At 43.0% G+C, this 22,471-nt stretch overlaps 1 protein-coding gene across 4 annotated transcripts in view; it reads right to left on the reverse strand.

Annotated features, from left to right (window-relative positions):
- LOC137374653 (protein downstream neighbor of son homolog) overlaps positions 1-21,986 on the reverse strand; it is a 66,598-nt gene extending 44,612 nt beyond the window's left edge. For 3 of the 4 annotated variants that reach the window (XM_068041107.1, XM_068041108.1, XM_068041105.1), the window contains exons 1-6: positions 21,401-21,986; positions 16,184-16,267; positions 7,739-7,939; positions 6,077-6,255; positions 3,685-3,863; positions 3,155-3,281 (exon numbers count right to left, since the gene is read on the reverse strand). In XM_068041107.1, the coding sequence (XP_067897208.1) occupies positions 3,155-3,281; positions 3,685-3,863; positions 6,077-6,255; positions 7,739-7,939; positions 16,184-16,267; positions 21,401-21,742 (1,112 nt within the window). In that variant the 5' untranslated portion in view covers positions 21,743-21,986. The remainder of the gene's footprint in view (positions 1-3,154; positions 3,282-3,684; positions 3,864-6,076; positions 6,256-7,738; positions 7,940-16,183; positions 16,268-21,400) is intronic. The other variant, XM_068041109.1, reaches the window with a different exon arrangement.
- Between the last annotated feature and the right edge of the window lie 485 nt (positions 21,987-22,471).

Here is a 22,471-nt window from a genome sequence, read left to right on the forward strand (position 1 = left end):
GGCATTATGATCGCTGAATCCCCCACTAATCAACATTCTGGGAGCTTACCATTGACCAGACACTGAACTGGAGTAGCCATATAAATACCGTGGCTACAAGAGCAGGTCAGAGGCTAAGAAACTGCAGCGAGTAACTCACCTCCTGACTCCCCAATGCATGTCCACCATCTGCAAGGTACAAATCAGGAGTGTAATAGAATACTCCCCACTTGCCTGGATGGGTGCAGTTCCAACAACACTCAAGAAGCTTGGCACCATCCAGGACAAAGCAGCCAGCATGATTGGCACTCCATTCACAAACATTCACTCTCTCCACCACTGATGCACAGTGCCGCAATGTGTACCATCTACAAGATGCACTGCAGTAATGCACCAAGGCTCCTTAGACAGCACTTTCCAAACTCACGACCTCTACCTCTAAAAGGACAAGGGCAGCTGATGCATGGGAACACCACCACCTGCAAGTTCTCCTCCAAATCACACACCATCCTGACTTGGAACTATATCGCCATTCCTTCAATGTCACTGGGTCAAAATCCTGGAATTCCCTTCCTAATAGCACTGTGGGTGTACCTACCCCACATGGACTGCAGCAGTTCACCACTCACCTTTTCATGGGCAATCAGGAATAGGCAATTAATGCTGTCCTAGCCAGCAACGCCCACATCCCATGAATGAATAATAAAAAAGTTCAGAGAAGGTTTACTAGACTAATACCTGGAATGGGCAGCTTATCTTATGAGCAAAGGTCGGACAGGCTAGACTTGTATCCGCTGGGGTTTAGAAGAATAAGAGGTGATTTGATTGGAACATACAAGATCCTGATGGGTCTTAACAGGGTGAATATGGAAAGAATGTTTCCCCCTGTGTGAGAATCTGGAACGAGGGGTCACTATTTTAAAATAAGGGGTCGCCCATTTAAGACAGAGGTAAGGAAAAATTTTTTCTGAGCGTTGTGTGTCTTTGGAACTCTCTTCCTCAAAAGGCAGTGAAAGCAGGGTCTTCAAATATTTTTAAGGCAGAAGTAGATAGATTCTTGGTAAGCAAGGGGGTGAAAGGGGTAGGTGAGCTTACAATCAGATCAGCCACAATCTTGTTGAATGGTGGAGCAAGCTTGAAGAGCTGAGTGGCCTACTCCTGCTCCTAATTTGTATTGTCATATCCACGTCTGAGCTGCCAATGGTCACTGTCATAGGTGACTGTTCGCCCTGTCAGACAGAGACAGAGCACAAAAGTATATCGGGGTCACCTGCCTCTACATTGGCCATATTCTCCCTTTTGCTGTGGTACGCATATGTGGCGCCCTTCTGTTGATATTGGTCGATTTTGCTGATAGGTGGCAAATGGGTAAAGTGGTTGGGTTTTCCACAAGCTTTACACTGTTTACCAGTAGCAGGACACTGTCTGGTTTGGTAAGTACTGCCACAGTGGAAACATTCGCAAATCTGTTTGCGAGATTGCTGTTGTTGCTTTGCAGGTGGTTTCCTGGAAAATGAGCGACGACCAGTGTTCACAGGAGTTGAACTTGGAATATGGTAGTTACTGTTAGTAGCATCAACTTCAGTAGCTCTGTACTCGGCAATAGTGATCTTGCTCACTCCAACAGCTTTGTCTTTCTTGAGTGCTTTTCGGCATTGCTGACTAGAGAGACAATCTTCGATTATTTGTGTTTTGATTTCCTGTTCGACATGTTCAAAATCACTGACGTCACATTTGGTTCCTAGTTGCCTCTATCGCATGCAACATTGGTCAATTGTCTCCTTTGCTTCTTGCTTAGTGCGTTGAAAGATGACTGTTTCATATTTTTCTTGGGTGTAAAAATTGGCGTATTTTTTGATGAGTTGTAGTCATTGTGCTAAGGCGCAAGTGTCTCAAAGATATCCTCCAATTCTTCACATCCATAGTGGAGAAGGAAGGCCATTTTTCTTTTGTCATCTGCGATTGCAAAACCTGCCATTGTGCCTTTGAAACATCGCAGCCACTTTTGCCAACGTGGGAATACAGATGATGGCTCCGAACGCACATCAAAAGGTGGTAGGCTGGGCATAGACAGCGCCATATTGATCAGCAACAGTGATGATCCAGGATCCTTGATCAAGCACTGTGTTCCTTTCAGAGAAAAACTTCTCTGTAACGATGCGAGTTTTTTTTGTTGATTGTATGGTTATTTTGGAGGTCAGTGCGTATGTACACACTGTGCAAGCCTCCTGTGTTCTCTACTTCGCCTACTTAAAATGCTGTTGAGCAGAAAGTAGAGAAACACCTTCCAAAAATTTTTGTACTGGAAAGCAAAAGTTTCTTATTTTTTTCACCAATTGTGATGTTCTTGGGACTAAGATTCAGCCAGAGTTACGGAGAGACACAGAACAGCTACATGCTGTTAAAAACATGGATTCCTTTATTGTTAAGATTTATTTGCCCAACTCCCTCTGTTGTGGTCTGTGTGTATTGTAGCCATAAGTGCACAATACAATTTTCAAAATACTAGAGCCCAAAGTGACCCTGAATGGAGGGTTTGGTGGTGGTGGGGGGGGGGGGGGGGGCGGATGGAGGAATAGGATGGGAGGGGAGAAAACAGTTCCCAATGAGACTCTCATGTTCTATGTCTATAAACAAGTCACAAGGCCAGACTTTTGACAAAATTTGTGTTTATATTCCTCGGCCTGTTTTTACACGTAGGCAGCTTTATGTAGCTTTTTCCAGATTGAGAAGTTTTGATTCTGTTAAGGTCTTTGTTGAAAGAATAACCAGAAATCCTGTATTTAAAGAAGTACTGTTGCAATAATGATACTAATGTCACTGCAAATGTTTTGCTGGTCTCTGCTAGTATGCCTAATTCATGAAAAGACAGTAATTTGGTCTTAGAAAATATGATTTTAAAATCAGACTTTTTTGAGGCAGTCAAATTAAAATACATTAAACTCCATAGATGTGTAATCTGGATAAACGAATGTTTCTTGGTACCACAATTTTCTCCTAATGTAGCGAGTGACACCTTTCGCTAGGCCATAGCTTTCTGTTCAAGTGAACATTAAAGATCCCATGGCATCAGTTGAACAGGAGCAGGAAGATCTACTGGTGTCACAAAACCAACTTTTCTGACATATACTCATAGTATGTTTCTGCATCAAACATAGCCATAAGGTACACTTACTGGTGAAGGTCTAAGCTTTCCTCTTGTGTTTCAAGACCTGCAGTGTCTCTTTCCAAATCTGCAGTTCCACTTGTTTTTTTCTTTCCATTTCTACCATCTTCCAGTAAGGGCAAGGAAAAGGTGATCCCTATGTATAGATGACAATGTTATCAGCAAATAAGTACCCTCTTATAATCATGTGCAACAGGGTATCCAGAACAGGTACTACTACTGTTGTTTTTACTGAATGATCATGCTCTGTATCATAACATGACTGGAAAATCAGCAAGTTTCAACTGGATCATAAATCCATTTGAATGAAAGGGCAGAAAAAGAGAAGCAACATTACATAATGGAATATATTAAGTCAAAATAACCTCAGGTATGAGCATATGTAGAAATATTCAAAAACATACTTTACAAAAGTAGCTCAGATCTATACCAATAGAATGAAGCATATCATGAATCAACCTCAGGTGTTAACCATGGGTATATAAAGTTTTCAAATGTATTTGCCCCAAAACAGTACTTTTGCACACATAAGGGCTCACCTTCATTTTTCATAGCTTCTCTAAGACCCCTTGTTGTAGGGGAAATAACAGCTGTAAGCACACCACTTCCTGCTACTCCAGATGCCCGGAACAGCACAGTGAATTGATATGTGCAGAAGTAGAAATAGGGGCAAAGTTTGGCTCGTAGTAAATTATACAACGAACTAAAGCTGAGTGACCTGGAGAAAGTGAATAAAAAGATGATAACTTAAAACTAATTAAAAGCATTGTCTTTTTCCTCTCCTCACAATCTTCTCTTTGTCTCTTCTGAAGACACTGGCTAAAGCTGCATTTTAATTTTCCAAGGAATTTAATTCCTACACTATCTTTCGCAAGAGACCATTCAAGTGCAAGCTTAGACAGTTGATGCCATTCAGTTTGTACACAGGCACTTCGTAGTCGTGGTTGGGTCAGCAGTGAGGAAAGATAGAATTTGCACTTATTTAGTGAATTTCACACCTGCAGAACACAAAGTGTTTTTCCAATGCATTTGTAGTACTGCAATGCAGCAAAATACAGTCAGTTTGCATAAAATCTTACATGCATCAAATTAACAAAGGAACAGATAAACTGTTTTGGTGGAATGGTCAGGGAACATTGACTAGGACAGGAGAACTTCCCTGCGTTCTTGGAGCCATGGGATCTTTTATATCTACCTAAGCAGGCAGACAAGGCCTCAGTTAGGGCCGGGGCGTGAACCAAAACCTGGGAGGAGCGAGTAGCCAAGGTACAACAAAAGTTGAGCATGTGGGGGCAGTGATCTCTCTCCATTGTGCGCAAGAACCTGGTCATCAGGTGCGAGGCGCTCACGTTGTTGCTGTACGTGGCGCAGGACTGGCCCATACCCCACTCCTGCGCTGTGGCAGTCACCCGAGCCATTTTCCGCTTCATCTGGGGATCTAAAATGGACCGGGTCCGGAGGGACACGATGTTCAAATCTCTGGACAAGGGCGGGAAAAATGTACCCAACGTGGCCCTCATCCTGATGACCACCTTCGTGTGCGGCTGCATCAAGCGGTGTGTAGACCTCCAGTACACAAACTCCAAGTGTCACTACGTGCTGAGGTTCATTCTGTCCCCGGTGTTGCGAAGGATGGGCCTGGTCACATTGCTGCGGAACGCTCCATGCAGTTGGGCCGTGCCGTACCACCTATCCTTCGTGGAGCAGTTTCTGCGGGAAAACACCTTTGACCACCGGCCCATCAGGCAGGGGTCTGCACGGAATGTCCTCAAGGCCCTACGGGAAAAGGAGACAGTGGATCCTGTCGGATGGTTCCCCGAGCAGACCGCCAAAGTCATTTGGCGGAATGCCTCATCACCAGAACTTTCAAACAAGCACCAAGACGTAGCTTGGCTGGTGGTGAGAAGGGCCCTCCCCGTCAGATCCTTCATGCACACCTGAAGTCTCGCCCCCTCCGCACAATGCCCCCGCGGTGGCTGTGGTGGGGAAGAGACGGTCGCCCACCTCCTCCTGGAATGTGTCTTTGCAGAGCCGGTGTACAAACAGATGCAGTGGTTTTTGTCTAGGTTCATCCCAAGCAGCTCTGTAACACAGGAGTCTGTGCTATACGGGCTGTTCCCAGGGACGCACACAGAGATAAATATCAACCGCTGCTGGAGGACCATCAATTCGGTGAAAGACACTCTTTGGCCTGCCCGAAACTTGCTGGTCTTCCAGCGCAAAGAGTTGTCCATGACAGAGTGTTGCAGACTGGCACATTCCAAGGTCCAGGACTACATGCTGAAGGATGCACTTAAGCTTGGGGCAGCCGCTGCAAAGGCTCAATGGGGAAAGACCACTGTGTTAAGTCCTCCCACCAAAGTGAACTGAGGGGCTGGACCCATGGGAAACCCCTTGGGCTGTATACACCAAATATGGGTTTGCTGTAAAATGTACATGGCATGTAAAATGGAATGGAAGGGTTGTGAGGCAACTCACTCCAGTATTGAAGTAAACTTAATACCTTTGCACTTTTTGAAATGTCAACTTGGTGCTGTTTTGAACTGTATTTTTTAAACAGATTTTTATGAATAAAAGTATATTTTTGGGAAAAAAATTCTCACCTAAAAAACATCAGACAAAAATACCGCAAATCTTTAGTACTGCAGGTAATCCCAGTAATGGGATAGAATCACAGAATTTTACAAAACAGAGGCTAATCGGTCAATTGTGCTTTTTTGTGCAAGACTGAGTAACAGTCCTTTCACCTCAAGTTCAAAGCCCAGACTGTTGGCATGAAAGTCCTCTCTTTCAAGTGTGAAATGTGTTAACAAGCCTCAGCCCAATTAGTAATGTACATGAATCCATTCCAATAGACTTTCCATCCTTCAGGTTTTAATCCTTGTACAATTTAGGATTATAAAAAACAGAAATGAAAAGAAAACCATATACCATTCACTCATTAGCACTTGTTGAAGTTCTTCATCTTGTGACCATGGATTGCTTTTTCCTGCCATTTTCCGTTCTGCTCCTATTCGAGGGAAAAGTGATAGCCATGGCAGTGAGGGGTGAAGCCAGTATACAAGACTCTGCTGGAAGGCACACCGTAAATCTGTGCATGATCTTGGGTCCTAGATAAAAGTAAAAGTGAGTGAGTTGAACTGTGCTCACCAAGGAATTACAACTCACTCAGTAACAGATTAATTGTAGACAACCTGACTTCAGAAATCTGTGCACAGTTGACTATGTTGGGGCAGAATGAGTAATCTGAGGTCATATTTACTTCACTATGACACAATGGGACCAATTTTTGTCTCCCTATTTCCCCATTTATCTGTTGACGTAATGAGGCAGTAAGGGGAAGAAAATTGCAACACAAAAAAGCAAAAGCTGGAGGCCTGCCCCTTTGAATTTTCAGGTGGGCTTTGATATATGCGGCAAGTGCACCCACCTGAAACCAGTGAAGGATAATTAATATATTACAAGGAAGGATCTATGAATTTGGTTTGGTGTCAAAGCTGCTTCAAGGCACTTACAAACAATTTAATACAGGTCAGAAGATGGCCATTTGCAGCTCTAATTAAAATGGATAACTAGCTGCTGTAGTGTAAAGCCAGTAACAGGTCTGGTAACGACTTCTTTTGTGGGGACATTTCAGCCTTAAAGGTTTCCTTCATTTTAACGCTGCTCTTTAAATTTCTCAGTCACAATAATGCGCTGCTCCACTGATTCCCCCTTTTCCGATCTTTTCAGCTCTCCCTTTAATGTTCAGTATCTGCCCCACTGGATTTTTCATCTTTCAAAATGATGAGCTACCTACAAGAGGTGCGACTATTTATTTACTTAGAGATAGAGCACTGAAACAGGCCCTTCGGCCGACCGAGTCTCTGCCGACCATCAACCACCCATTTATACTAATCCTACATTAATCCCATATTCCTACCACATCCCCACCTTCCCTCAATTCCCCTACCACCGACCTATACTAGGGGCAATTTATAATGGCCAATTTACCTATCAACGTGCAAGTTTTTGGCTGTGGGAGGAAACCGGAGCACCCGGCGAAAACCCACGCGGTCACAGGGAGAACTTGCAAACTCCACACAGGCAGTACCCAGAATCGAACCCGGGTCGCTGGAGCTGTGAGGCTGCAGTGCTAACCACTGCACCGCCACTAGTGCTGGCACCTTGCCTCTAGTATTTAAATGAGACTCAATCACAAAAATCTATTTGGCCTCCTGCCGATAGATTGGATGCTCTGAAATATAAACATGAAATGCTGGAAATACTCAGCAGGTCTGGCAGCATCTGTGGAGAGAGAAGCAGAGTTAACGTTTCAGGTCAGTGACCCTTCTTCAGAACTAGCAGATATTAGAAATGTGAAAGGTTTTAAGCAAGTAAAGCGGGGGTGGGGCAAGAGACTGGATGCTCTGCCCAGCCAATGAACATGTGGAAACAAAGATCAACATTATGAACTGGAAACTGAATTGGGTCAAATTTTATCAGCTAATCTAAATTAAAAGAGCTAAGCGCATTTAATAATTCAAATTTACTTTTCTCACAGCTTCACATCACACCTTTTTCTACAATTTTATTAGACAATTCATTTGGTACCTCTATACGCAGAGGGAAATCAACTACTGAGGAACGACAGTGTTGTATTAACCCCTTGGCTTCCTCTGATGCCTTGAGATGGCCTGTCCAAGTAAAAGGGTGAGGAGATGTGAAAAGTACCCATGTCTTGACACTCCAGTCTGCAGGAAAGTCTTTGGGCAAAGATGTGCATTTAGATAATGCTTCAGGATTTTGTAAGCTCTGGGAAAACAAAAAATAGGAAAGATGACCTAGTTATGTCACAGTCAAATCCTGAATAAAAAAGTTGGTGTAGAAAACTTAAGTTCCATTTACAATATCCTTTTATACTCTGGAGAAGATTAAAATAATTTATTCTACTATACAAGAATAGACATCCCATGATACTGTTATGACTGCTTCCATTTTTTTGTTACATTATGACGATTTGTGTTAAAACTGAAAAAAGATTCCATAGATGCTGGAACTTTGTGTTTTGTAAAAAAAAAATCATCAGAAAGTTTTTTGGACTGAGCTTGTAAACAACAGTTCCTGGAAGAATCGAGCAGTGCTAAAAACAAACCCTACTGGAAGGCACCTGTCTTCAGATAAATAACCAGCAGGGGATTTTTTTGACTTGGGGAAAAATGTTTACAGAGAAGTGACAGGTCAAGATTTATAGGGGTCAAGAGGCTTGACTCCCGAGATGTTTTTGGTTTTGCTTTGGACAGTGAGTTTGTGATATGGACAGTGTTGAAAAGACAGTTGGAGAAAACTTGCCAAGGCTGTAGACCCCAACGCAGCTTGTTCCGTCTCAAAAAAAACCTGCCAACTTTTCCATCTCTTTTAAGAGGCGCCGAGAAGCAAGTGTAAGAAACTGCCTAACACCTGTTGCTGCATTTTTCCTGGAAAGCCTGCCCAGACTGATCTTCAACGTTGCCTGACAACAACTGTTCTAGGAAGATCCCAGTGACAGCCGTCTACTTGTATTTGGGACGCCAAACCAAAACAAAGGACATCTGACATCTTTCCATAACTTCCCTTTGCTCTTCAAGAATTAGCAAGTATTTGGCCAAAATATTCTTTTTCTGTATTTTTTAAGCAATGGAGCTCGAAAGAGCAAATCTCTTTATTTTTTCGGTTAACCAGCGTATGTATGTGTGCGTGAGAGGGGCTGAGGTAAAAAGGGAACTTTTATTTTTCAATCTGTGTGTTAATGCTTTGTTTCATGACTGGTTAGGTCTTGTTTTATAATAAACTGATAATTTTGTTGTTTATGAAAGAAACCTGGTTGCTGTATTTTATTCTGGGATAAAATAGAGTCTATGATTGACAGTATCGGTAACTGGGAAATTTTTTAAATATATGTTGTGACCTGTGGAGCAGTGGAACTAGAAAAACAGTGCACTCCTCCCACCTCAGTCGTAAAACTACTTATAACAAGTGTGGTCTAATCCATTTCTGACAGACGGCAATTGGGCTGCCAATAGCAGAACCCATGGAATTATAGTACTGAATCTTATGCAAAACATAATTGTTCCTTAGAGACTATTCTGCAGTGGTTACCAACAACAAATCACACTGATCTTGTTGTCAAGAAAACCCCATATGCCAAATGAGAAATACTAATTTCACCGGTTGGAAACTTACAGAAGACTTTTAACGGAAAAAAATCCGAGTTAATTTTTTAAAAAGTAGCAGCCAAGATTGCCACTGCAATTTGTATCTGAAATACCAGGAGATTGAACTGAAGACAAAAGTCTAACAAGATGTCCAGCCAGAACAATGTTTTGGCTAACTGAATAGATTATGCAGATCATCCTCGTTAGTGGGACAGTCTTGAGGCATTTATTAGTGGAGACGTCCCACCAGGGGGATAACACTGACAACCCCACTGAAGAGAGGTTTTGAGTTTTAGACTTTGGACCTAATTAAAAACAAAGGGGATTGAGAGAACTGTAAGACTGTCTGTCCATCTCTAAAAAGAAATCTGGGAGTTTTGTTACATTGACAGAATACAAGCAGTAACTTGGTCATTGCAGACGGGTTGGGCTGAAGGGCCTGTTTCTGTGCTGTATAACTCTCTGACTCTATAACTGACTGTCCAGCAGCAGAGAAAGTTGTGTGCTTCCCTTTCTCTCGCTCTCTCGCCAGAAAACATCAAGTTTGAAAACAGTCTGCGACTGTGGATCCACCAAGCAAAGAACAAAGAAAATTACAACACAGGAACAGGCCCTCCAAGCCTGCGCCGATCCAGATCCTCTATCTAAACCTGTCCCCTATTTTCTAAGGGTCTGTATCCCTTTGCTTACTGCCCATTCATGTATCTGTCTAGATACATCTTAAAAGACGCTATCGTGCCCGCGTCTACCACCTCCGCTGGCAACGCGTTCCAGGCACCCACCTCCCTCTGCGTAAAGAACTTTCCAAGCATATCCCCCCTAAACATTTCCCCTCTCACTTTGAACTCGTGACCCCTAGTAATTGAATCCCCCACTCTGGGAAAAAGCTTCTTGCTATCCACCCTGTCTCTACCTCTCATGATTTTGCACACCTCATTCAGGTCCCCCCTCAACCTCCGTCTTTCCAATGAAAATAATCCTAATCTACTCAACCTCTCTTCATAGCTAGCGCCCTCCATACCAGGCAACATCCTGGTGAACCTCCTCTGCACCCTCTCCAAAGCATCTACATCCTTTTGGTAATGTGGCGACCAGAACTGCACGCAGTATTCCAAATGTGGCCAAACCAAAGTCTTATACAACTGTAACATGACCTGCCAACCCTTGTACTCAATACCCCGTCCGATGAAGGAAAGCATGCCGTATGCCTTCTTGACCACTCTATTGACCTGCGTTGCCACCTTCAGGGAACAATGGACCTGAACACCCAAACCTCTCTGTACATCAATTTTCCCCAGGACTTTTCCATTTACTGTATAGTTCACTCTTGAATTGGATCTTCCAAAATGCATCACCTCGCATTTGCCCTGATTGAACTCCATCTGCCATTTCTCTGCCCAACTCTCCAATCTATCTATATTCTGCTGTATTCTCTGACAGTCCCCTTCACTATCTGCTACTCCACCAATCTTAGTGTCGTCTGCAAACTTGCTAATCAGACCACCTATACTTTCCTCCAAATCATTTATGTATATCACAAACAACAGTGGTCCCAGCACGGATCCCTGTGGAACACCACTGGTCACACGTCTCCATTTTGAGAAACTCCCTTCCACTGCTACTCTCTGTCTCCTGTTGCCCAGCCAGTTCTTTATCCATCTAGCTAGTACACCCTGGACCCCATGCGACTTCACTTTCTCCATCAGCCTACCATGGGGAACCTTATCAAACGCCTTACTGAAGTCCATGTATATGACATCTACAGCCCTTCCCTCATCAATCAACTTTGTCACTTCTTCAAAGAATTCTATTAAGTTGGTAAGACATGACCTTCCCTGCACAAAACCATGTTGCCTATCACTGATAAGCCCATTTTCTTCCAAATGGGAATAGATCCTATCCCTCAGTATCTTCTCCAGCAGCTTCCCTACCACTGACGTCAGGCTCACCGGTCTATAATTACCTGGATTATCCCTGCTACCCTTCTTAAACAAGGGGACAACATTAGCCTGCAGAGTGCTATAGCCAGAGACCAGGGGAAAGAGAGCCAACTACATTTCTACCTCCAAGAAAGCCTTGAGCCAAATGCGCCAACCATAAAGTGCATTTTGACCAGCCGAGGACTTCAAGAATACAGCTTCAGCCAGAAGGCTACCGGATCATGCACTTCACAGACTATGTACTTAAATTCCATTTATTCTGGACTTTAATCCAACCACCAAATTTATTGTTCCCTCTGTAACCTATTTATGTGCGTGATTCTCGTGTGAATGTGTAGCATATTTTTAATTATTTTTAAATTGGGGTTAGAGTGTTAAGTATAATAAACTTACCTCTTTCTTGTTTAAACTCAAGAAAACCTGTCCGATTGGTTCTTTCACGATCACGTTAAAGGGAAAGGGTAAAACACTCACTAAAGGTGGTAAGCACAACTGCTGTTTAAAAAGGAATAAACCCTGTGGTCAAATAAGAGGAAGGGCAAGAGGGGAGCCCGAGACTCCCTCCCTCACTTGGCTGTAACATTGTTAACAATTAAGTCCCAGGGGAGCCGCTCAGATGGCTTAATGAAGAAAGCATCATACAGAAGCATACAGACCAGAAGATCTCAAGTTTGGTTTTTAAGTTTGTGCTGAGTTAATTGGTCTCAGCCAAGAGGCCACAATTAGACTTGGTGGCTCCATGAAATTAAAACTCGGCCAATATTGTCACTGGAAAGTGCATGCATGGGCAGGAGTCTGCTTGGCTGTGCTGACGTTTACATTTGAAAAAGCCTGCTGACGCTCAAGTTTTCGGCCCACATGGCAGAGGTAGGCTGCTGTCACCCTTGCAATAACTGCCTGCTAAAAATGGTGAAGAAAACTTGAAGAAATCCAAGTCACAATATACTTCATATTTACATCATGGGGACTCTATAACAATGCAATGCCACCAATGCTACCATACAAAACGTAGGCACGTTTGGTATTATTGCATCATGAACAGCAAAAGGTATAAAAAACAGAAAATGCTGGGAATACTCAATAGGTCTGGTAGCATCTGTGAAAGGAGAAACAGAGTTAGTGTTTCAGGTTGGTGATCTTTTATTGGAACTGGAAAAAGTTGGAGATATAATAGGTTTTAACCAAGTGAAAGGGTGCATGATGCTACCACCAAACAGATCTTCCCCTCCTCTTTCAGCATTTTGAAGGGACCACTCCCTCCATGACACCCTGGTCCATTCCTCGGTCACCCCTAATACCCCCTCCCCATCCCAAGGCCTCTTTCCATGCAAGCGAAGGAGATGCAACGCCTACTCTTTTGCATCCTCTGTGGTCACCATCTAAGGGTCCAAATACTCCTTGCAGGTGAAACAGAATTTACTTGTACTTCTATTTAGTATACTGCAGTTGCTACTTACGATGCGACCTCCTCTACATTCAAGGGACCAAACACAGATTGGGTGACTGCTTTGTGAAACACCTCCTTTCAGTTTGCAGCGTGACCGTCAGCTTCTGATTGCCTGTCATTTTCATTCTCCACCTTGCTCCCAATCTGACATCTCTGTACTTGGCTTCCAATGAAGCTCAACGCAAGCTCAAGGAACAGAACATCACCTTTTGATTAGGCACGTTACAGCCTTCTGAACTCTATGTTGAGTTCAAAAATTTCAGATCGTATCCTCTGTTATGATACATTTCATTGTCATATTTGCTTTAGTGATCTGTCTGGTGCTCAGAGGTTGCCATAAGGACGTAGTTAACTCAGCACAAACTACAAACCTGACTTCTGGTCTGTATGCTTTCATCATTAAGCCATCTGAGCAGCTCCCCTGGGACTTAATTGTTAACAATGTTACAGCCAGGTGAGGGAGGGAGTCTCGGGCTCCCCTCTGGCCCTTCTTATTTGACCACAGGGTTTATTCCTTTTTTTAAAACAGCAGTTGTGCTTACCACCTTAGTGAGTATTGTACCTTTTTCTTTGCTGACTTTGGTTTTTCTCTCATTTATATTTTTTTGTTTTTAGATGGCAGCTGTACATGATTCTGCCATTCACATCTCCTCAAGATACATCTTTTGTTTCGTTATTTGTCCCATTAGCACCTCCTTTAGCCATGCACCATTATTTAATTTTGCCTGCCTCCTGCCCCATCACAGATCTTCTTTTTGTTCTTTTTCACACCCTCCTCCCTTTCACTTGCTCAAAACTAATAACATTTCTAACTTTTCCTAGGTCTGCTGAAAGGTCATCGACCTGAAATATTAACTCGATTTTGCTCTCCACAGATGCTGCCAGACCCGCTGAGTATTTCCAGCATTTACTGTTTTTATTTCAGATTTCCAGCAGTATTTTGCTTTTGTAATGGAGTAAAAGATATATGTTGTCAGGGTAGCCAGGTAGTACTATGCAGTAATAGAATATGTACAGGAAATGGGGTTACATTTATGATTTCCATGAACAGGTTTACAATCCCACCTGGGCATCTAGAGCACAAATCAAGCTTGTGTGTTGGGATACATTTCATTGTCATATTTGACTTAGTGCTCTCTCTGGTGTTCAGGTTGCCATAAGGATGTAGTTGCCAAGGTTGTCTGAGGCCCATACTACTGCACCAGTGGCCTTATTTCCAGGAGGAAAAGGACTATTTTGAATGTATTAGGACTTCCAAAAAATATTCTGTAATTGGCAACCATGCATGTATAAATAATGGGCACCACAGTTCAAAGATTAATTCATTGCAGGAAGTGCTTTGAAACACAACATATTCCATATAAATAAGAACAAAAGAACAAAGAACAGTACAGCACAGGAACAGGCCATTCGGCCCTCCAAGCCTGCGCCGATCTTGATGCCTGCCTAAACTAACACCTTCTGCACTTCTGGGGCCCATATCCCTCTATTACCTTCCTATTCATGTATTTGTCAAGATGTCTCTTAAACGTCACTATCGTATCTGCTTCCACCACCTCCCCTGGCAGTAAGTTCCAGGCACTCACCACCCTCTGTGGAAAAAACTTGCCTCGCATATCCCCTCTAAACTTTGCCCCTCGCACCTTAAACCTATGTCCCCTAGTAACTGACTCTTCCACCCTGGGAAAAAGCTTCTGACTATCCACTCTGTCCATGCGGCTCATAACTTTGTAAACCTCTATCATGTCACCCCTCCATCTCCGTCCTTCCAGTGAAAACAATCCGAGCTTTTCCAACCTCTCCTCATAGCTAATGCCCTCCAGACCAGGCAACATCCTGGTAAACCTCCTCTGTAGCCTCTCCAAAGCCTCCACGTCCTTCTGGTAGTGTGGCGACCAGAATTGCACGCAATATTCTAAGTGTGGCCTAACTAAGGTTCTGTACAGCTGCAACATGACTTGCCAATTTTTATACTCTATGTCCTGACCGATGAAGGCGAGCATGCCGTATGCCTTCTTGACTACCTTATCCACCTGCGTTGCCACTTTCAGTGACCTGTGGACCTGTACGCCCAGATCTCTCTGCCGGTCAATACTCCTAAGGATTCTGCCATTTACTGTATACCTCCCACCTGCATTAGACCTTCCAAAATGCATTACCTCACATTTGTCCGGATTAAACTCCATCTGCCATTTCTCCGCCCAAGTCTCGAACCGATCTATATCCTGCTGTATCCTCTGACAATCCTCATCATTATCCGCAACTCCACCAACCTTTGTGTCGTCCGCAAACTTACTAATCAGACCAGCTACATTTTCCCCCAAATCATTTATATATACTACAAACAGCAAAGGTCCCAGCACTGATCCCTGCGAAACACCACTAGTCACATCCCTCCATTCAGAAAAACACCCATCCACTGATACCCTCTGTCTTCTATGACCAAGCCAGTTCTGTATCCATCTTGCCAGCTCACCTCTGATCCCGTGTGACTTCACCTTTTGTACCAGTCTGCCATGCGGGACCTTGTCAAATGCTTTACTAAAGTCCATATAGATAACATCCACTGCCCTTCCTTCATCAATCATCTTCGTCACTTCCTCAAAAAACTCAATCAAATTAGTAAGACACTACCTCCCCTTCACAAAACCATGCTGTCTCTCGCTAATAAGTTTGTTTGTTTCCAAATGGGAGTAAATGTGCAAGATTATAATGAACTAATTTTAAACCACTGTCAGATCTAACCTTGCATTTTTAAAAACTTGGACCAAGTGACACTATTTTACTTTGCATGAATAAAATGAGAAGTATCTTGGCCATGTCACCTGATCAGGCACCAAGTGACTCTTTAACATTTCTAGTGGCTGGTTATAAAGCAACAAACATAAAAGCATAGGATCAGAACACCAACCTGGCTGCTCAGCCAAGCAATGGTGTACGGGATGGATGTTTCACCAGCTATTTCTGATCTCTTTGAGACAGCAACTAGTCATTTTTTACCCATGAACTTAGACACTGAACGACTCTTTAATTATTTAATTCACAGCCAGACTGTATCCTGTCCTTGCTCAATTTTCACACTTTCCTGGGCCTTTCAGATGGTGCATTTTTCAACTGAGACTTCAGGAATCCAAAGCAGCATACTTACCCACTGAAACCCCAGGAAACAAAAGCTAGACTATACAAAAGTACAGAACCAGAAAAGATTCTGCAATCCACCTGGTTGATTATAAAAACTAATATTCCTCAAATACAATGCAATTTTTCCTGAAATATTTCCATATTATTAGCCTTCATTGCCTCCCTGGGCATTCCATGTATTCATCATCCACTAAAGTGCCTTAAGTAAACCATTAAGTCAATTTATTTTTCCAGTGACATCTCATTATTGAGATATTCATAGATGAAATCATATATGGTGGAGCACTTCCTTTCCATAAATGGAGTTAAAACTAAAAGCACATTAGAATGGTCTTACCTTAATTAGTACAGTAGCTGACTGTTCTTGAGAAATCAATTCTTCCCCTTCCCACAGGGAATCTTCATCTTTTGTAGAAGACACCTATTTATCCCAATGAGAAAATACACAGTATTTCACTAATAAAATCTTAACTCAAATTCAAGATAACATGCAACATGATTACCAGCTGCATCACAGCTGTTTAAAATATAAAGAAAAGCAAAATACTTCAGATACTGGAAATCTGAAATAAAAAGAGTGCTGGAAATACTAGCAAGTCTGGCAGCATCTGTGGAGAAAGAAAACAGTGTTAACGTATCAGGTCTTTGACAGACCTGAAACATTAACTGTTTCTCTCTCCACAGATGCTAAAATGCAAAGAAATTGCTCAGAAGTCTAGCTCCAAGATTTTGGGGTAAATCTTCTAGTAAGTTCAGTATTTTGCTATGACAATGGCTCCTGATGTGATTGCCAAGTTGTTAGCCAAAAATCAGAACTTCATCTTTATAATCCAGCTTTTCCAGTGTGTATATATGGGAAGGAGTGTGGGGAGGTTTTACATATACTACCCCTGGAGGATTGTTTCAGTTTATTGGATTAGAGAAAAGTTTGGATTTTTATTAAAATCATAATTTCGGAATGTATTTGATAAGTAAAAAAAAAAATCATAGCCAATCTGGTGTAAATTTTTAACTGAAACATCCTCTAAGAGCAGTAACGCATAGTCAAATCACATCTGACAGGTTATTTGTGCTTCTTGAGCAACTAATCTAGGCTGACAACCCAGTGCAGTACATTCTACCGATTACGGATATCGCCGGATTACTATGTGAGCCATGTGCAAATTGGCATAGGGTAAATAAGAATAGAGAGGTAAACGCATGGCTCAAAGATTGATGTGGGACAAATAGGGTTCTGATTCATGGGTCACTGGCAGCAATACTAGGGAAGGAGAGAGCTGTTCCGTTGGGACAGGCTTCATTTGAACCATGCTGGGACCAGTATTCTGGCGAATCGTATAACTAGGGGTGTAGATAGGACTTTAAACTAATTAGTGGGGGGTGAGTTCAATTGAAGGGATGTTTAAAAAAATCAAAAAGAAACGACAGAGCAGAGGTGCAGGGTAGTGAAGAGGTGAACAGTAATCAAAGTGTGACAGGAAGGGGCAGTGGTTAGCACTGCAGCCTCACAGCTCCAGGGACCCGGGTTCGATTCTGGGTACTGCCTGTGCGGAGTTTGCAAGTTCTCCCTGTGACCGCGTGAGTTTTCGCCGGGTGCTCCGGTTTCCTCCCACAGCCAAAGACTTGCAGGTTGATAGGTAAATTGGCCATTGTAAATTGCCCCTAGTGTAGGTAAGTGATAGGGAATATGAGATTACTGCAGGGTTAGTATAAATGGGTGGTTGTTAGTCGGCACAGACTCGGAGGGCCGAAGGGCCTGTTTCAGTGCTGTATCTCTAAATAGAAAAAAAAATATAAGCAGAAGAGTGCAGCAGACATTAGAACCAGAATGAGTAATAGTGGTAAAAAGTCAAAGCTTAAGGCTCTTTATCTGAACACACATAGCATTTGTAACAAGATAGATGAGTTGACGGCACAAATAGAAATAAATGAATATGACTTGATAGCTATTACAGAGACGTGGTTGCGGGTGACCAAGCCTGGAAACTGAATATTTAAGGGTATTCAACGTTCCGGAAAAATAGCTAAAAAGGAAAAAGGAGGTGGGGTAGCTTTGTTAATAAAAGAAGGTATCAGTGCGGTGGCGAGTAGTGATATAGGTGCAATAGATCATGATGTGGAATCAGTTTTGGTGGAAATAAGAAATAGAAAGGGGAAGAAGTCACGGGTGGGAGTCGTCTATAGGCCCCCAAAGAGTTGTCTCACTGTAGGACAAAGTATAAATCGGGAAATAATAGAGGCGTGTAAGAAGGCTGCTACAATTGTCATGGATGATTTTAATCTGCATATTGACTGGACAAATCAGATTGGCAGAGATAACATGGAAGATGAATTTGCATCAGGGATTATTACTTAGAGCAATACTTGCAGAACCTACCTGGGAACAGGCTATTTTAGATCTAGTAATGTGTAATGAGGTAGGATTAATAAGAGATATCGCAGTTAAAGGTCCTTTTGGGGCTGGTGATTACAACATGGTAGAATTTCAAATTCAGTTTGAGGGCGAGCAACTCAGGTCTCAAACCAGTGTCCTCAGCTTAAACAAGGGCAATTACAGAGGTATGAAGAAACAGTTGTCTAAAGTGGGCTGGGAAAATAGACTAAGGGGAAGGTCAATGAATGAGCAGTGGCAGACATTTAAGCAGATATTTCATAACGTCAGCAAAAAATTATCCCAGTCAAAAAGGACTGGCTGAGAAGGATGAACCACCCGTGGTTAACAAAGGTGGTCAAGGAGAGTATCCAATCAAAAACTAAGGCATACAAAGTGGCAAAAACTAGTGTAGGTCACAGGATTGGGAATTTTTTTTAGGATCCAGCAGCGGAGACTAAAAAGCTAATAAAGAGGCAGAAAATTGATTATGAAAGTAAATTGGCAAGAAATATAAAAACAAACAGCAAGAGCTTCTACGGGTATATAAAAAGAGAGTAGCTAAAGTGAGCGCGGGACCCACAGGGATGCGAAAGGAGAATTGATAATGGGGAACAGGGAAATGGCAAATAATTTAAACCAATATTTTGCATCGGTCTTCACGGTGGAGGACGCTATAAACATCCCAGATATCAGATAAGCAAGGAGCTAGTAGGAGGAAAGATCTTATAACAGTCTCTATTACGAGGGACAAAGCATTCGATAAGCTAATGGGACTAAAGGCAGACAAGTCGCCAGGACCTGATGATCTGCATCCAAGGGTTTTAAAGGAAGTGGCTGCAGAGATAGTGGAGGCATTGGTTGAAATATTCCAGAACTCACTGGATTCCGGGAGGGTCCCAGCGGATTGGAAAACCGCTGATGTGACGCCCCTGTTCAAGAAGGGGGGGGGGGGGCGGGGGGAAGAGACAAAAAGCAGGAAACTATAAGTCAGTCTAACATCAGTCGTTGGGAAAATGCTAACAGTCCATTATTAAGGAAGAAATAGCAGGACATTTAGAAAAGCTTAATGCAATCAAATAGAGTCAACATGGTTTTGTGAAAGGGAAATCATGTTTGACAAACAAGCTACAGTTCTCTGAGGATATAACAGGCACAGTTGATAAAGGGGAACTGACAGATGTAGTGTATTTGGATTTCCAGAAGGCATTCGATAAGATGCCACAGAAAAGAGTATTGCACAAGATAGCTCACGGTATTGGGGTAATGTATTAGTATGGATTGAGGATTGGTTAACTCACAGAAGACAGAGAGGTGGGGTTAATGGGTCTTTTTCAGGTTTGAAAGACATAACCAGTGGAGTGCCACAAGGATCAGTCCTAGGGCCTCAATTATTTACTATCTATTTTAATGACTTGGAGGAAGGGACAGAGTGTAATATATCCAAATTTGCTGATGATACAAAAATAGGTGGGAGGCATGTTGTGATGAGGACATAAGGAATCTGCAGGGGATATAGATAGGTTGAGTGAGTGGGCAAAAACTTGACAGATGGAGTTTAATGTAGGAAAGTGTGAGGTCATGCACTTTGGTAGGAAGAATCAAAAGGCAGATTATTTAAATGGACAGAATCCAAAAATGTGCAGCACAGAGGGATCTGGGTGTTCTTGTGGATGAAACACAAAAAGTTAGCAAACAAGTAATTAAAAAGCCAAATAGAATTTTGGCCTTTATTGCTAGGGGGTTGGAGTTAAAAATTGGGAAGTCTTGTTACAACTGTACAGGGTGTTGGTGAGGCCACATCTGGAGTACAGTGCACTGTTTTGGTTCCTGTATTTAAGAAAGGATATACTGGCATTGGAGGCAGTTCAAAAGAGATTCACTAGGCTGATTCCTGGGATGAAGGGGTTGACATATCAAGAACGGTATAATAAAGGTTAGGCCTTTATTCATTAGAGTTTAGAAGAATGAGGGGTGTTCTTATTGAAACGTACAAGATTCTGAGGGGGCTTGACAGGGCAGATGTTTCTACTAGTGGGGGAATCTCGAACTAGGGGACACAGTTACAGAATAAGGGGACACTCATTTAAAACTGAGATGCAAAGGAATTTCTTCTCTCAGAGGGTAGTGAATGTCTGGAATTCTCTATCCCAGAGTTGTGGAGGCTACATCACTGAAAGTATTTAAAGAGCAGATAGATAGATTTTTGAAATATCGGGGAGTTGAGGGCTATGAGGAGCTGGCACCAAAGAGTTGAGGGTTTGGGATAGACCTTATTGAATCGCGGGGTAGGTTTGAGGGGCCGAATGGCCTACTCCTATTTCTGATGTACATAGAAGCACTGTCCTTCAATTGAGACGGTGAACAGTCTGCCCTCTCAGGTGGCTAAAAAAGTACTCCAAGGAAAAGCAAGGAAATTCTACCTGGCGTCTTGCCGATATTTATCCTTCAACCAGTGTCACTAAAAAGATTATCTGCTTATTGCTGCTGGCGCGACCTTGCTGTGCGCAAAGCGGTTTCTGCTTTTCCTACATTGTAACAGTGCTGACAATGTAAAATTACTGAGGAAAGGTCATCTCCAAAGATGCCGCCAGCATTTCTCCTTTTTCCTATATTGGCTATAAAGCGTTTTGGGACGTCCCTTGGAAATGCAAAGTTTTTGTAGGTTATTTTTCGTGCTATATGGGAGGACTGGTGTTAGATCAGTGAATATTTATAGGCGGAATCAGCTACTGTTCTGGGGGCTCCTCATCACTACAAACCGTTCTGATGAAAGGTTACTGACCTGAAACATTAACTCTGCTTCTCTCTCCACAGATGCTTGCCAGACCTGCTGAGTATTTCCAGCACTTTCTGTTTTTATTTTAACCGATTGCTGCAAACTCAGCTACTGTTCCAAAGCGCATTTAAACGCCTTTGCGGAAACGATCAAGTTGTCAAATAGATTCAATCACTCCCATCGCATTCACACAACTTAAGCAAAAAAACTTTTTAAAAATTCAGCAATTACCATCCGGTAATTTCTTTTGCTGTCAAGAATGAAAAAATATTGAGCTATTGCCGATCCATCACAGTTTTTATGAAACATGTTAAATGTTGCAGAGATCGGCGGGGTTATTAACGCATTCACACAGCGGTTTTTACACTAACATATACATAAGAAAAAACATTTAAAGGCTGCACCTGAGCACCGCATTTGCTTCTCGGTTTGCTGTCGGTTGCGGCCGGGGGTTTCCACTCCTGGGCGGAGAGTAAGTGGTGCAGCGGGTTGCCGGTCTCCGTCGGCCAGCCTGCTCCTGCCCCGTCCGCCGCTGACAGCCGCTCAGTGTTGCTGATGTTGAGGAACGGGTTCCTCCTCCTTCTCTGCCGCTGTTCGTGGCCCGTCGGCTCCTCTTTCTCAGCCGGGGTAGGTGGATGTGAGAGGCCGAGGCGCGCCGAGGTGCGGGCCCGTTTCCTCCTCAGCCTCAGGGTCTCGGATGGCTTCTTAAAACTGGGGGAATAACCGGCCAATTGGCCGGCCGACATCTTAAAGCCCGGTGAATATTCGGTACTTCACACGCAACACAGTGAGCTGGAACTTTTCAACCTGAAGCCCATTTATTAAAAATTGTTTTTTTTCTTTCTCTTATTCAGATTGTTTTCAGAAACGTTGATTTAAAGTCTTTTCCTGTTCCTTCCCCCACTTTAAAAAAAAAATCAGTAAAATGTCACCATCTCCACCGGGCGAAAGTTTTAAAGAGAAATTCGCGCGAGCAGCCAGTTGAAGATTTCCCGCCGAGCTAGTGCGCATGTGCAACAGAGACCCCGCCTCCGAGTGGGAGTGCCCGGATTTCCACGCACACGCAGTGCCGTCCCTGTCAGAATTTCTTCCAGACGGTTCGACACCAAACGCTGGCTGTGCATGCGTGGGACTAGAGCCGGTTTTATCTACAGTGGGAACTGCGGGTAGCTGCTTTCCTTTGGGATTAGCTTTGTTGATGTATAAAACTTCATCGAACTTGAACATTTAAGGTGGGAAGTATACAGTAAATGGCAGAACCCTTAGGAGTATTGACAGGCAGAGAGATCTGGGCGTACAGGTCCGCAGGTCACTGAAAGTGGCAACGCAGGTGGATAAGGTAGTCAAGATGGCATACGGCATGCTTGCCTTCATCGGTCGGGGCATAGAGTATAGAAATTGGTAAGTCATGCTGCAGCTGTATCTTTTGGGCCTCCTTATCTCGAGAGACAATGGATACGCGCCTGGAGGTGGTC

Source organism: Heterodontus francisci, chromosome 10 (assembly GCF_036365525.1).
Source record: "Heterodontus francisci isolate sHetFra1 chromosome 10, sHetFra1.hap1, whole genome shotgun sequence".
Classification (NCBI taxonomy): domain Eukaryota; kingdom Metazoa; phylum Chordata; class Chondrichthyes; order Heterodontiformes; family Heterodontidae; genus Heterodontus; species Heterodontus francisci.